We start from the raw sequence: 17,825 nt of genomic DNA on the forward strand, positions 1-17,825 counted from the left end.
TTCAAACGTCAATTTTTAACATTTCTAATTGTTAACTTATTAAAACAGAAGAACATTTTAGCGAAGGTAGTATAGTAGTCTAGGCATCTACAGGGCTTATTTATGACCTGTCATTGGCTGGTTTAAGTGGCCTTTTTACTCACCGTGTAACATTCACCATTCTGCCCATATTTAAACGTCTATATTCCTTTAGTTCTATCATTTGTTGATGTTTGTGAAGCTAAAGAGCTGAAACCTTTTTTATGCGGGTAAGATTCATCCCATTGAATTATTTCACCTACAAACTAGCCAACCTTCTTCTTCCGATTCAATACTGCCATCGCTTAAACCTTGAGTAATATATCAATATTCATGTTTAAATTTGTTGCAACAGAGAGGGAAAACATTTTCGAGAGGGGAATATGAAAGTCTAGGCATCTACAGGGCTTATGACCTGTCATTGACTGGTTTAAGTGGCCATTTTACACACCGTGTAACATTCACCATTCTGCCCATATTTAAACGTCTATATTCCTTTAATTCTATCATCTGTTGATGTTTGTGAAGCTAAAGAGCTGAAACCTTTTTTATGCGGGTAAGATTCATCTCATTGAATTATTTCACCTACAAACTAGGCAACGCCTGAATTTATTTTTTTTCAATTTCTATACTTCTTCATGGACCAGGTGGATTTATCAGGTGGGTTCGATTCCCGACATGGTTGCCGTGAAATATTTATTTAAAAAGGTGTTCTTTCACGTGAATATTTTATAGTCCCTGGACTGGTACCTGAAGCGTAAGACTGATCATCTTACCTTTATGTAAAAAAAAAAATGATCAAGATAAACTGCGATTGGTGTACCAATAAAGTGCCCTATGCATCGTTAGGTGCGGAAAGGGAATGATGATTTATAAAATACGGAAAATTTTCAGTGAACCGGGTTGTGGTCCCGTGGTAGTATTGTGGATTCACGGACCAAAGATCCGAGGTTCAAATCCCGCTCCTCTACAACTTGATTTTGATTTACCGGCACAAGTTATTTCCGACTTTTAGGAAATGGTCTGAAAATTTCAATATTTCAGTAAAAAATAATAACTTAGTATTTCTCTTATAAAAAAATTTAAAACTGCTTTTTAAACGAAGATTATTTGATGTCATTTATGAAGACTATCATTTTTAGAAAATTGTGCCAGAAACCCGACAATATATATCTATAATAACACATCTGAGGATGGTGATCACGCTCGTCCTCAGGCATGGCTCGTTTGTGGACAGTCTGCCTTCATTTGGAACGATCTTGTTCTGCTCTGTAGGCATTAGTCACTGATAGTTCTGGCAATTCAGCGACCAAGCCGCTCCACTCCATCTTGTCGGTTGACGTCAACGCGACCTTGTCCCTTCGACACTTCCCGGGAGGATAATTTTTTTTAATGTATGTATTTAACTCTTTTCAATTATAATATACCATGCATAATTAACCGGTTTGTCTGTTTTGTTATCAGGTAGCAGTAGCCATGTACTGGAGCCTCTTGTCCTTAGTGGGGCTCCTGTGCGGAGCCCTGGGGGGCGCGCCGCCCATACTGGAGGCTTCGGTCCCACCCACGGCGGCCTACACCGCCCCCACCGACGTTTACACCGTGTCCCCGCCCGCCAAGTGGCTAGGTGAGAATTGTTAACATATTTTTGTAGTTCGATATTAAAAGGAGGCCGCGAACAGGGTGCAGGGTGCACTAAAGTAAATTTTTATCGCATAAAGCTAAATTAACAGTTCACAGTAGAATCCTGGAACCGACCCTTATGTCACGTTCGTTGTTCGGTCACGTCCTTCACTAGATAATATATAATTTTTTATTCATGCTCCGTTTTTGATAAAAATATTTTTTACGCCTTTTGAAAAGTTTGTCCGAGACTTTTGTTTAGTTTTATCTGGTAGTTTATTTTAACATATTACAACAGAGATGAAGAACATTTAAGAGAAGGTAATATAGAAGTCCAGGCATCTACAGGGCTTATGACCTGTCAATGGCTGGTTTAAGTGGCCACTTTACACACTGGGTAACATTCACCATTCTGCCTTTATTTGAACATCTATATTCCTTCAATTCTTTCATCTGTTGATGTTTGTGAAGTTAAAGAGCTGAAACCTTTATTTATAAAAATATAGGCAGAATGGTGAATGTTACACAGTGTGTAACGTGGCCATAACTGGCTTAAACCAGCCATTGACAAGTCATAAGCCCTGTAGATGCCTGGACTTCTATATTACCTTCTCTTAAATGTTCTTTATCTCTGTTGTAATATGTTAATATAAACAGCTCCCCAGGGAGTTGAATCCAGACCTTGTCTACAAAAATTTGGACAAACTCAAAATATTGTTGGTAGTTTATTGTATAATTTCAGTCCCTGGTTTATAAGTCTCGATTTGGAATGTTGTATGTGATATTGTTCTGATATTCTTGTATTATGTCCATGTTTATTACTTTTATTTCATGTTTTAGTTCTTTGTCTACAAAGATATCAGTGGCCAACTCTTGGCTAAATTTTAAATATTCTAGTTGAAAAAGTTCATTAACATTTAATTGTTTAGTTTTTTTTAAGAGTTCATTAGTTGGTGTTTTATAATCATGTTGTGGTCCCGTGACTAGTGTCTCGGACTCACGGGTCAAAGGTCTGTGGTTCGAATCCCACTCTACCCCAACTTTATAAGCATTTTCTAATAGTGAGTTATTTACATCTCATTAAAAATGGCCCTAAAAATTAAATATTTGGGTAAATTATAAGAACGATAATATTTCTTTTTGCCATATATTTTTTTTTTAGCGTATATTTATTTTGTTTGTTAAATAATAATATTTTTATGTTAACCCTCCCTTCCCGGTGATGTGTAGCTAGTACACATTGCGTCTAATAACTAGAATATCTTTATAAATACAATAAATATTGGGTTTAGATTTTCAGTATTCCTCCATTACACATTTACGTATCGACTGAAATAATTTGTTATCAATTAATAAGTACTTATTAGGCACAAAAAAGCATTTTATCGGAAATCGGGGATAAATTACAAATATCATCAAAAGTATACTCGCAGTCAGTCACGTAGTCCAGTACTATATATTTACTCAGTAGCTCTCGGGGAGTTGCACGTTTTGCCCGAGTCGTTAGCTATACACACGTTTTTTCATGTTTTCCGCAATTAGATTTGAAATATTATCATATTTAAATTAAATTATGGTTAATTTAAGCCATTCCCTATAAATATTCCATTTTTACCTTTTTAAATCTCTTATTTTTTTATGTGTAGTGACTACACAGCACCGTAACTCGCGGGTGTTTTTAGGACAGTAAGGGAATGGTTAATAAGAATGCACATCTTTTGGTTTGTTCTCTGTGTCACGTAAGGTTTTTTCAGACTCCTGAAAACATGGTTCTTAACACTTTGAGCACCGGCCGAATACACATAGAGTTTACCCTGTGCCCAGCCCATTTTTGTGAAATTTCATGCTTTGTGAAGGGTTTCTTAAAAGTGTCATAATTATGACAATACTGGGTTAAATCAATCGAAACTTCTTATATTTACTTTAAACAATTTAATCTGTCATTTTGTATGATAGTTTTGCCAGCATTGGCCTTTATTATCATTATTATTTATTTAAACGCCTTTTAGGCTTTTACGTGTTTTACATACATATATACAAATAAAGACAGACATGTATTTTAGCATTTGTGGCAAAAAAAAGAACAGCCACATTGCAATGTTCGCACAATTGGTTATGTTTTAATGATTATTTAAGTTTAAATTGCTTATTATGTTAATGATAATTAGGTTAGTTAGATTAATTACGTTTTTATGTTATTATTATGTTAACTTTGTTAAATAACTCATTTAAGGCATGTTTTACTTATTGTCAAACTTTTAATGGGACACCCCAGTGACAAAACATTATTTTGTATTAAAAAAAAAATACAAACATTGTAAAAGTATAAATAAATTAATATACAGGGTCTCACTTCTTTCATTGTGCTTTGTATCCCGGTCCCCCGTTTTCTCGTGGTTTACCGCTGGTAAACTACATGAAAACACGGGACCGAGACACAGCGCGTGGTTATATAATCACGTGTTTACACGGCTCCGAGATACAAAGTGTTAATAAAAAATTGGCCCTAAAAGTAAATTTTAATTGTTGTACTGCTGATGTTTGGCCTATACTCTCCATTTTAAAGCGTTCGTCTTTCTCGCTGCTTCTAATTAAAGTTTGTTCATGCTGGCCTCTCGCGGGAGCTCAGCCGATCGTTAATTAATATATTTCTTGAAGTAATTAAGAATCCGGGCCCAGGAAGTCGTTAACTTAACTAGAATGAGCTCGGTAAAGAAGCATCATAAGAAAATTCACTTATCAGCTTTAAATTGATGAAAATTTGAATAAAATATTCATTGTAGGTATCCTTGACTAATTTAATCAAGACAGCCCAAAAGTAGAGTCAGAAATTTAGAGATGCTTTTCGACAAATTATAATAAAAGACCTCCATCCTAAAACGAGCTGAATAATGTTGCGCGACGCACCCCCAGCAGCACACTTTAATGAAGTATTGTTTACACTTGAACAACACAATAGATAGGACAATATTGTTTTGTCCCAGCCCCGTGAACAGTCTCGGCCGCGTAGGACAGAAAGCTAGGACAATACGAAATTCGGCCGCAGTTTACACGTAAGCCCCACGAAAATGAAAAATCAACGGCTATTTTTACGAGTGAGTATAAAAATATTTACAATATAGTTTGTCCAAAGGTTTGTAGACAAAATAATGGATTTCACCACCAGGGAGTCATTAAGGTTAACAAACCGCAACAGAGTTGCAGAACACTTTAGAGAAGGAAATATGGAAGTCTAAGAATATACAGAACTTATGTTCTGCCACTTTACACACTGCGTAACATTCACAATTTTGAACATCCATATTTCTTAACTTTTTTCTCAACAGACGGAAGAATTATAGCGAGAGAACGAATAGTAACGTAGGATAAGGCCGACCTAGAAAGTCGTGGCATGATCAGATGTACCAAAATCTCATGTTTAGCTGTGTCAAAAGCAGACAACCTAAGAGCATGTATGATAAGATGTATGAATGTGGAAGAATCTAGGATTGTATGTCAGGATAGTATACGTATGGCAGTCCATCCGGTTGTAGAAGTGATAGTTGTTGTATGTAATATAATGTATTTATTTCGATAGTTAGACAAATAAAATTTGAACACCTAGATATACCTTAACAAATAAAAAATATTTATACAAGAATAATTTCAAAAACAAAACATTGTTATAAAATCCAGACACTTTTCGATGACACTCTACCTATATGGATGTTTGATTTTAACAAAAATCATCGCCATCCCTCGAAACGATGCGATAGACCCAGCATCCCTTATCTCTTTTGGCGACTCATTAAACATCTTGGGTCCTTTATGATACAGATTGTTTTGAGTTGCCTAGATTCTTGTTTTGGGGAGTCTGAACCCTTCGCCTCATTTTATTGATTTATGCAAGTGCATTTAAATAAAACAGAAATTCTCGCTGCATTGAAGGGTGAGACCATAGAATTAAGAATAGTCCAGAATCCGCATATGCACATCAAACAGAAGGCGACTCAACTACTCTTATGAGTCTAATTTATATTAGTAGGTTTACGTTTTGACCTATTAATTTCTTTGTCGACGTCGCTCAGTACGCAACTCCTGATTTGAATCCAACTATGCCGTGTTGTGTCCTTTTAAAGTGTAGAAATACTGCTAGGATCTTAAAGAAACAAGATGCAATCCCATTTCATGTGTAATAAGCAAATGAAAGTGTATTTAACAAATGCATTACTTAAAAATTAAATTATTATTTTTTCATCTGTCAGATTGTCGAAGAAACAAAATTAACATTTCGTTGGTGTTGCCAGGGTAGTAAACTTTTTTACCCTACTTTGCTTATCTAATGAGAGAATTACTGAAAATTGGATTTCGGATTAAACAACGCTGTGGTGGACATTTGACTAACATTATCTTCAAAACATCAAATATTATTTAACATGATCTAAAAATATCCGTTTTATGTAAAATAAAATTTGTTTTATATTTTTAGTTTAAAGTTCATTAATTCAATTTCTCTTATTAAATTACCCTTTACTTATCTACTCTGTTGTGTCAATCAATATTTTCGCGTGCACAATAAAATTTTAGAGTAAATTTTTTATTACGCTGCGAAAGTAGGGCATAGTGGGGGAATTATTGGACACAGTCCGATAGATTCAAATATAATTCTACTCTCCTTCTGGATTATTCTTAATTCTATGGGTGAGACTAATTTCATGGAACAAATAATTAGTGTAATGAAATTAAAACAGAATACCAAGCATAAAATTATTTTATTTCTAGTTTTTAATAATATATTTTAAATTCTTGTTTGTACTTAATTCAATAAATTTTCCAATAATTCAAATTTTCCCAATGCAAAAAAAAACCCAGCTAAGCGGTAGTCATTAATTATTTAAAGGCTAACTTTTCAGATTTTTCTGTAATCCCCAGAGTTTAATACGGGGATATATTCATAAAACCCAACTGGGTAATGTATTTGTTAATCGAATCGTTGGAAAATATATTTTCGAAACAAATCGTCAATATTTTAGCGTAGTCTTCAGATTGTTTAGTCCAAGGACCATATTAACTCTGTACGTCGGAGGTACAGGGTCCTAAGCACCATTTTAGAGAAAATCACGTTCTTCTGAATTATAGGTTAGATTTTTTTTTCTATTTCGTGGTATATCATAATGCGAGTATGTGCTAGGTATTATTAAACTGATAAGATCGTTTAGCAGTTATCAGAAGCCTACAAAGTATATGGCAAATTTAGCTGATTCTCTTAGTCACAGTAATCCATACATATAATTTGGTGGTGTATAAATCTATTTTTAAAAAGTACACAGGAAGTATTTTTAATACATATTCTTGACCTTTATTTCCTGAATACGAAATTACATACGTAACTATGGTTATTAGGGGATTCTTTTGTTTTTTTGGTCCGAAAGAATGTTGATATTTCCAAATATTTATAGACAGGATTGTTTTTGTATTTGTTTCCTGTCTAAACCCAATTTCGTTGTTGATTAAACTAACTGGTTTAAGCTTCTTCTGTACGCCTTAAAAATTCATACGTCTGTATAAAAATTGTAGAATTGTTTTCAGGCGTTGCCTAGTAGGTGAATTGGTTAAGCCGGATGAATCTCACCCACATGATAAAGGTTTCAGCTCTTTTACTTCACAAAAGTCAACAGATGGAAGAGTTGATGTTCTAACATAGGCAGAATGCTGAATGTTACACAGTGTGTCAAGTGGCCACTTAAACCAGCCAATGACAGGTCATAAGTCCTGTAAATACCTAGACTTCCATATTACCTTCTCAAAAATGTTTTTCTTTTGTGTTGCAATAAATTCAAATATGAATAACTCCCTAGGGAGGAAATCCAGCCAGTTTGCAAGCATTTGGACATAATTTCAAAAAACTCTTTTCATAACATTTATCGAAATAATGAATACAAATGGCTAACCTAATAAGGAATTGGTCGATGGTAACTTAATTTTAAAACGCCGGGCATAATCGTGGGACTAAGTTGACGTACAAACGTTTAGTCAATTGTGGTGTTTGCAAGTGTAGTCTCGGCATTTTCACAATATCTCAATATTTTCTACTTTCCAATGTTAATTTCATATTGCTTGTGTTTATCTACGTCTAATTCAGCTTTCTTCTCAGCTTTCTGTAGACATTTCGATAACTTAAATCGACAATTTCGTTCCGGTGACACAACTGAACTGAGCGCGCGCCGTGCCCACACAAGCCTAAATTTAGACCCCCCACGAGCACCGCTGTGACGTCACCTCACAACCCCCCTTCGCTCGCATCAAACTATTTCCTCTAGTTGGCAAAACGAGCTATCCAGTCATAGTTTTAAATAGTCTGTAATTCTTATAGTTTTTTGCACACGGAACCCTTGAAAGTACATAAATATTGGTAGCGAGAAAAAAAATATTAAAGTGCTATTATGCATGGAGAATTTCTACATTGGGCATGTGTGGCTAGATGTTTAAGACAGACGCGAAGAACGTTCTATCCTCTGTCTCTGCCTCTACCGGGGAAAGTAGTAATGTAATAATAGAAATATATTTCAAACCAAAAGCATACATACAAATACACTGGACTCCATTTTATACGGTTTCAGACATAACACGGTCCAAAAATTACATTTTAAATGTTTTTTATTAATAATTCAACAATGCATAATAGTAATATAGTTATTCTTTATTGCAACGTTTTACACTCACGTTTACTTACATTGCGAATAATATTTATTAGTTTTGATTGGCAAATTAATTGCATTTTTGTTCATTTTACGCATAGAATTAAAAATAGACCAGAAACCGCATACGCACATCAAACAGAAAGCAAGTCAACTACTCATAAATGAGTAGGTTTACGTTTTGCCCCATTAGTTTCTTTGTAGACGTCGCTCAGTCAGAATTTGAATTCAACTATGCCGTGTTGTGTCCTTTTTGTGTAGAAATACTGCTAGGATCTTAAAGAAACAGGATGGCATCACATTTCATGTGTAATTAACAAACAAATGTTTAAGTAGCAAATGAATGACTTGAAAATTGACCATCTGTCAGCTTGTCGAAGAAACAAAATGGAAATTTCGTTACTGTTGCCAGGGTAGAATTTTTTTACCATTTTTTTCTCACTCAATAAAATAACTAATGAAAATTAGACCTCGGATTAAACAACGCCGTGGGGGACATTTGAACGACATTATCTTTAAAACTTCTAATATTATTTAGCATGATATAAAAATATCCTTTTTGTGTAAAATAATATTTGTTTTATATTTTAAGTTCAAAGTTCATAAATTTAATTACTCTTATTAAATGACCCTATTTATCTAATCTGTTGAGTCAATCAATGTTTCCGCGTGCACAATAATTTTTTAGAGAAATTAACAGATTGCTTTTTTTTTACCTTACATTTGTGTTATGATTATTTTTTTCCTATCAAGCAATATTACCCGGCGACTTAACGTATACGCGCGGTGAAAGTGTGTCTAAAGCTAGGGTTTCCTAGGACAGCGGTGTCCGTATTTTAACGGCCGTAGTGAACAGTGATGCGGTTGACAGCCGTTGTAACGGTGACTAGAGAGTGGTTTCCTATAAAAATGGTGTTGATAACACCGTTAAAAAATAAAACCACTATCTATTCACCGCTACGACGGCTACCTATCGCATCATCGTTCACTACGGCCGCTAAGATACGGGCACCGCTGTCCTAGGGAACCCTAGCTTAAGTAGGTGAATTATTGGACACAGTCCGATGTATTCAAATATAATTCTACGCTCCCTCTGGACTATTCTTAATTCTATGATTTACGATTATATTTACTAATGTTTCTTGTCTATGCCTGCATCAATGGTATTCACAGTACACTTATAGTACTACTCAAAACATATAAAAACATCTTAGTGCATATAAAACTTTGGTTTTAATAAAATAAGTATGCTCATTTGTGTCATATTTTAACTAACTAACTAACCATCACGCCATTTCCCCGGAGGGGTAGGCAGAGAGGATAGAACGCCACACCACTCTGTCCTGGCACACTTCCTTTGCTTCCTTCACATTCATACATCTTCTCATGCACGCACGTCGATTATTCCGACTTTTCACGTGTCATATTTTCAGTGGCGCAAATAGTACAAAGTGGTCTCAGTAATACAAGTAGACTTATTTCTATCATTCATTGAGTGGAACAAATAGTAAAATATAAGTTAGTTATGGTATCAGAGTAATTAGGCGCCACAGCTATAGAGCCACCTATTATAGACAAAAATCATTCTAGGATCATCAATCACGAAGTTAGCTATAGTTTACAGCAAAACAATGGGTCTTGTTACGCATTTGCTGTTGATCCAAAATCCCTTACCAAAGAATTGTAACGCTTTTCTTCTATGCAATGAGGAAGTTCTTGATAGACTAATAAACTACGCCAAAAAAAAATAATTTTTATTTTTATGTAACGTGTTATCAGCGCTATGATTTTAGTGGGTTTTGCATGATGGTTTAATTGATGTCGTTTTGAAACCGGTAGACATAGAAAAGTCGGTAAAGCTAGGGTTTCCTAGGACAGCGGTGCCCGTATTTTAACGGCCGTAGTGAACGGTGATGCCGTGGACAGCCGTCGTAAAGGTGATTAGAGAGTGGTTTTCTAGGAAAACGGTGTTAAATGGTGTTGATAACACCGTTTTCCTAGAAAACCACACTCTAGTCACCTTTACGACGGCTGTCCACTGCATCACCGTTCACTACGGCCGTTAAAATACGGGCACCGCTGTCCTAGGAAACCCTAGCTTAAGAGGTTAGATACAAATATTTAATAACATTGAGTAAATGTTTACTAACTGAGATGGATATGTTCTCATCATCACTATGGCAGCATCATCTGCATGGCATGTGATGTTAATGACTTTATCTCCCTTAGTAGATTCACTACTTTTTTTTATTATTAAAAGCGTTTTTTTTTATTTTATATTTATTCTGCTTGTATAAGAAAAGGTTTTGGCGTATATATTGTTGTGCTATATTTAGTTATAAAGGTGCTAAACTTGCTTTGTTTCTTTGTGGTTTTCAATATGTGTTATGTCCCAAATTGAATTGTTGTAACTCCTGGGAATGTAATTCAACGTATTATACTTGTAAAATACTTTGTGTTATATGATTTATAAATAAAAAAATAATAAATAATAAAAAAATGTTTGACCACAAAGTTAACGCTTTAAATATTAATGATGTTATCCAGTTTTTTAGTAATTTTTACACGGATGAGTAACGTATCCGTATTCTAAAAAGAAAGTCAAGCGTACTTAAAACAACTATTTTCGGTGGTAAACACAAAGTGAACCCGTAATTCCTTACACCCACGAGACGGTTCCTTCACGATTGAGTTGATTCGTTCAACTAGTATGCATACTGCACACTGTGCCCTGATTACATTGCAAAAGCAAACATCGCATAAAGGAGTAACGAGCTTTTGTGTGAGGTTTTTTTGTAACAACGAATGCGTTTTTCACTGTCGCTGTTACAATTACTCGTTTCTTTTGCTAGCTGACGCGGAAAGCACAATCGGACTCAGTGTTCTCGGTCCAGAAATCTAAATTGCCCCTGATATCAAAATTTTTTTTTCATAGAGCCATTTTAGTATTGGGTGTTAACATAAATTAGGTCCGTTTTTTCTAAATGAAAAGAACAAGATGACGTAACAAAAAAATCCCAACAAATTAGTTTACCCTCCCTCCCCGGTGATGTGTAGCTAGTACACATTGCGTCTAATAACTATAATATCTTTATAAATATATTAAATATAGGGTTTAGATTTTCAGTATTCCTTCATTACACATTTACGTATCGATTGAAATAATTTGTTTTTAAATAATAAGTATTCAAAACTAACTAACTAACTAACCATCACGCCATTTCCCCGGAGGGGTAGGCAGAGAGGATAGAACGCCACACCACTCTGTCCTGGCACACTTCCTTTGCTTCCTTCACATTCATACATCTTCTCATGCACGCACGTCAATTATTCCGACTTTTCACATGACCACTTTCAAGAATTTGTTGTACTTGATCATGCCATGTCTTTCTCGGCCTTCCTCGACTTCTACAACCAGACACATTCGCATCATAAATCTTTTTAGCCGTTCTTTCATCATTCATTCGCTCCACATGACCGAACCATCGCAAAAGACCTTTCTTAATAAGTATTCATTAGGCACAAAAAAGCATTTTATCGGAAATCGGAGATAAATTACTAATATCATCAAAAGTATACTCTCATTCAGTCACGTAGCCCAGTACTAGATACGAGCTTCAAGTACTTAGTATCTCTCGGGAAGTTGGCGCGGGTGCACGTTTCGCCCGTTTCGAGTCGTTAGCGATATCCAATGGTTTTTTCATGTTTTCAAAAGTCAGATTTGGAATATTATCATCTTTGAATTAAATTATGTTTAATTAAAGCCATCTATAAATATTTCATTTTTCCCTTTTTAAATCTCTTATTTTATTAATATGTAGTGACTACACAGCACCGTAACTCGAGGGTGTTTTTAGGACAGTAGGGGAAAGGTTGACGATGTATTCTCATCCATGCGAACTCCAGCCGACCAAAAAACGGACTGATTAAAAGAAGAGTTGGTCAAAAAATTGAACTAAAAAATAAAAATGTATTTTAAAGACATGTAATACGTGATTTTTTTATATGAAGAGGGAACTCATTCCAAAGTCTGGTACCTTGAACGGAAGGAATAGCTGAACAATGGTGTACTATGTCGAGGAACGGAAAGTGTTCACTCCTGAGAAGAGCGAAGCGATAGACCATCATCAGAAAGGTAAATAAAATTCTCAGCAAGATATTTTGGAGCGCAAAGGTTGTCCATTTTGAAGGCATGTAATCAAATAAAATGATATATGTAACGTAAAAGCAAACACAACATCTTGTAGAGCACAAAATCTTCTTTCAAATGACCTTTACAATTTTGATTTACTTTTGGGGTTCATTTTTAAATGTTGAACACAACTTAATAATATGTGCCTACTTAAAAATGCCTAAAATCAAGAAAAATTCCAACCAAATGTCGAAACGTTTGTCGTAATGTTCATATAGCCAGAAACACAGACTCTAGATAGACCAAAAAAGTCCTGGAATGGAGACCCAGAACAGGTAGAAGAAGTTTCGGCAGACAAGGTGGTCTGATGACATAAGACGAGTTGCAGGAAGTGGTTGGATGCGGTTGGCTCGGGATAGGGAGATATGGAGACTGAAGGGGGAGGCCTATGTTCACCATTGGACAAGAGACGGCTGATGATGATGAATGTTTACTCTATTTTATAATTCATTACATTACATCACATTGTAACGTTTGGCGCGTTCATTCATCACGATTGAGGTCCAGGGTTCAATTCCTGGTAAAGTCGTCAAATTTCATTTAACTGTGCACAAGGTGGTAAAATTGAACAAAACACTATTCTTCCTGCACAGTGAGCTTTTTTGGGTTATTATGCCGTGTGTAGTTCGACCTCTTTTCTGATGTTTCTAATCGCATTACAGCGTCCATCATCAAGGTTTGATGTTATATGTGTCAGTGGCGAATGGTGATTTTATTTACAGGTAAGCTATAAAAAAATATCATATATTTGTCCCTACATAGAAGGTACATAATATAATGTAAGTAATATTCACTATAAATTGATATTTTTCTGTGGTTCTGTGTGATACAACAACTCTCATCCGTGAAATCAACTCAAACGATGTATTTTCGTGATATATTATATTATATAGAAATATTATTCATAATTTTAATATTTAATTTATTAAAAAATAAATAAAAAATACCACTGTGAATTCAGTCGATATTATGTATTCAATTGAAATGTCAGCTGGCCGCATTGTTCTAGTAATTAATAGTGCTAAAAACGGCCGCGTGGAGCGCTATGTGTCCTTCAATATGACGCATGAAAGTAATTATTGTCTTATGTCAAAAGTACCATCTCAAAGAAAAATAGTCCTTAAGAAACAATGTTTTAAATACTGTTTTCCAAATCAAAAATCTTCAAATAATTTGTATAATCTGCAAGTTTAATCTAGGAGAAAAAACCCGCACTGGGGTTAATACGTTCAAAATATAGTATGCTTATATGTATGAAAAATAAGCTGGAATAATCGGATAGTTTCTTGGCTCACTGCAGGCGCTGGGCGCGCTTTATTAAAATTTATATTAGGATAAAAATACAAACGGTGAAAATGATTTAAAATAAATGTTAATTATTTATATATTTTTCTGTAAATAAAGTTACAATAAAACATTATTATGGTTAGTCAAATATAATCGTAAGCTGCGCATAATCGCTTCTATACACGGTTCGCCCCTGATATGTGTAGATATATTGTAGATAATGTGTTATTGGTTCTGGGTTTATACAATATATCTTGTGTTTACTATAAATATGTATGTAGAAGTGTTTGTTTCTCAAATAAAATAAAATATGTGTTGCGTTATATACTTTATATCCCGACAATATTAACAGAGATGATGGTATGCAATTAAAATCATCCTGCGGTGCTATTCTGAACCGCTTTTATCTCTTGTATTTTGTATGTAAAGTTTTTTCTAAGGCCGCGAGAGCGTTTGGAACACCACCCTTGGGGTGATATTTTGAAAGCAAAAGCGCGCGTGGAAAACGCATTTTCAACGCGTAATAAATACACGTTTACAGAGCGATCTCGTCGAGAGCAATTCCGTTCAGAATACCAGCCCTGGTAGCTAAAAAAATCACACAAAAGTGTAGATAAACAACGACACAGATTTCAGATTAACAGCAACGACTATACAGCCATATATATTTAAACTTCTGGATGTGTTCTATAATTTTTAGGTTTATTTTTTGTTTCGAAATCCTGGGTAAAAAGTATTGCATGCGTTTTTTATGAAACAGTGCTTTATGGTTTTCTTGTTATATTAATCTTTTAAAATATTTTATTATCTAATTGGATTTTTACATTAATTTTTTTATCGTTTAAAATTTCTTTTGAATGTGTTCATACTTTTGAGGTTCAATTTTCGTATCTAAATCTTGGGTAAAAAGTATTGTATGCGTTAATTTAACCAAATATGTTTATATTATAATTTCTGTAAAAGGCATTTTTGCGTATATATTTATTTATTTATTATATATATACGGCCTAAGCCAATTACAACAGTTACATGAAGAAACATAAATGCAAGAAACTGAACAAAAAGAACATAAAACTATTTAGCAAAGACAAACAAGGGCAAAACAATAATAGTATGCAATATATTTAAAAAAACGAAAAATCAAAAACTTTGAGCTAAACCATGCCAATCCAACTTCATCCCACACTGTTTAGTCGCGAAGAGATCTACGAAAAGCAGGAAGATCTATCCCAAAGAATTCTAAGTCGTGTGATGAATTGACTAATCTACACATTCTGGACATTGGGGCATAAAAACCAAAGTTGCTCTTAGAAGATTTTATAAATAGCAGATTTTGACTTCTGGTGACACGGTTGGGAACATGAAAATAAATTGATTGCAACAGAGATGGGACATCACTTAAAGCATTAAGTATTTTGAAAATGCATATAAGGTCCATCTCAGTTCTACGTCTCTCCAATGAAGACATATTAAGAGATTGCTCTATTTATAAAATAAAATAAAATTTATTGGTACGTTAGGGGGATATGAGGTGTCAGACAACTTCGATGAATAGGTATTTGAACGTTGTTTTTCTGACACTCTCTCGCAGATGCCTTGAACTCCTCGAACTCGACGCCTGCGAAAAAGACAACTGCACGCCGGACTGATTATGCCTAACTAAAATCGAAAAAGTCGACGTTTCATTGTCCCGTTTTGCGCACCTCAAAACACATCCGATTTTTCATATGTTTTAGAAAAAGCATCAGAAAGAAATTTCCTGTATCAATACCTTTTGTAGTTTTCAAAAATAGTTATCATAATTATATACCGAACGTCCGAAGTCAGCAGATAAAACTGGGCGCTCTAAAGGGTTTTTCGGTGGTTCTAGTTCTCATAACAAACAATTTATCCAAAAAACAATTCAATAGGAACACGCTAATGATAAATATCTATATCATGTAAAAAAATTACTTTAGTACCATAACCCAGGGAGAAAATACGGGATACGTTTGTATAATGAAAAGCGAGACAGCGTTTCTTTGTAACTGTCAACCTTATTACATTTCCACCTACGCAACATTCCATTTCAACAACAAAAAACACAATGTATTCTTCAACGTCGCGTAACAAAGCCTGAATCAACATGTAATAATATTGTAATAAATGTGACGACTTACCCCGTGTCACATTTCTCCCATATCTCCCTGTTAGTGTCACTAGCAAAATATTTACTCTTCTTTTTGACAAGTTTCGTATCTCTTGTCATTTAAAAACCTTAAATTCTTAACGTAGTTTTCTGACGACAACGTGGTGAAGCTATACGGAGTTTTAGGAATGTACATTTTTATTGTATAAGAAGAAACATAACATATGGAATTTTATTTTATTTTAACCTCTTTGAACCAAAAGGCATTCTTTTCTTTACTTAAAATTTACGGAAAATTTTCTTTACTTTTCTTTGTTCTCTATTGACTCGTAAAGCCCGATGGTTAAAAAAAATTACGCGGGTGGCGAAGTGGATCAAAATAGACCCAGTTTAAAAAGTCGCTTTTTGGGCCTGTTTCGTGGTGTTTTTTTATTAAAAAAAAATTAGAAATATACATAAAAGCAATGAGATGACATATCATTAGTTTTTTTGTGAGATTTCTCTACTTTTTGTTGATAAACATTAAAAGCGACGGCCGAGAAGCGTTAGATATAAAATTCACGGTGACGATAAGCACCTATTGAACAAAAAATATTTTTATTCGTGTTTTTTATTTATTTATTATAATTTTCATTTATGTCTCGAATTTAAGCATTTTTTTTTAAAGATTAGACTGAACGAAATCATGTATAAAATGTATTTATCGCGTAATCGATAATTTTCAATTTCCATCTCCGGTGGGTATGAGTTAATGTAATGAACAACATTTCGCTGCCCTAGTTCTTGTGTGTTCAGTAGACCATTTTCAGCAAAATTGAGTTATGAATGCCAATTTATTTTTTTATTTATATATACGCCCAATGGGCATTTTTAAGGACATATCTACACATAGAAAATTATTATTAAGGAAAATAGAAAGACCCAACGGTATTTAGTAGACTTGGTGGGAATGGAAGCGGGAGAGAGGTGTTTATAATTTAATTTGATTCAGTGATCTATGAAAGAAGACAACTTGTTATCAAAGAAATCAAGACTGGTATGTTTGTTGGCAGACCTAAGAATTTTGGGCATATGGGAATGAAAACCATAGTCAGTTCTATGGTTATTGGTATGAAACAGTTAGTTTTGTCTGAGGTTTCTAGCTGGGATATTTAATTTTATTGAGCTCAGTAGTTCAGGCGCATCAAAGAGTGAGTTGAGAATTTTAAATAGGACTGGAAGGTCGGATTTATTTCGACGGTCTTAAAGAGAAATATATTTAAGCTAGTTTCTAACTCATTACACGTATATTGGTCTCTGGAAAAGACCAACCTCAAAAATTGTATCCCTCTTCTTCTTCTTCTTCTTGAGCCTTATTCTCTCCACTGCTGGAAAAAGGCGTCCTTTAAACGTCTCTATTCCTTCATTTCGCCTGCTTTCATCATCCATGTTTTACCGACTATCGAGGCAATGTCATCGACCCATCTTTTCTATGGCCTTTCAACACTTCTTTTATTTGCCCGCGGTCTCCACTTTATTATTCTTGGTGTCCACCTGCCATCATTTTCCCTCGCCGAGTGTCCTGCCCACTGCCATTTTAATTTTGCTGCACGATCCATGATATCCACGACTCCGGTTCTATAAAAATTAATATTAATTCTATTTATATTGATTTTTTATTTATATTTACAGTCATTTTTGTATTACGAAAAACCAAAATAACGTATTTGTGATCCTAATCAACCATGGCTCGAAGAGCCGATCAACTGAGACCCGTAGGGCCGATTAAATAATGCCATTAAGACAGATTTATTAATGAACCGCAAAGCTGATTCAATGAGGATTAAAGTTTCCAATTCACTAGCATGTACGTGTAATCGGCGATACTTGACTCTTATTATTTTTAATTACAGATTCTTTGCTA

The 17,825-nt window shown here is 34.5% G+C and overlaps 1 protein-coding gene across 1 annotated transcript in view; it reads left to right on the plus strand.

The window, feature by feature from the left end:
- The window catches only part of LOC148279802 (uncharacterized protein CG3556-like), a 121,935-nt gene that overhangs the window by 75,598 nt on the left and 28,512 nt on the right, over positions 1–17,825 (plus strand). The window contains exon 2 of the mRNA XM_088229406.1: positions 1,483–1,642. Coding sequence (XP_088085532.1) covers positions 1,495–1,642 — 148 coding nt within the window. The 5' untranslated portion in view covers positions 1,483–1,494. The remainder of the gene's footprint in view (positions 1–1,482; positions 1,643–17,825) is intronic.

The sequence above is a fragment of the Micrasema longulum genome, unplaced genomic scaffold (assembly GCF_059751315.1).
Source record: "Micrasema longulum isolate JH-2025_06_02 unplaced genomic scaffold, ASM5975131v1 h1tg000664l, whole genome shotgun sequence".
In the NCBI taxonomy this organism is placed as follows: domain Eukaryota; kingdom Metazoa; phylum Arthropoda; class Insecta; order Trichoptera; family Brachycentridae; genus Micrasema; species Micrasema longulum.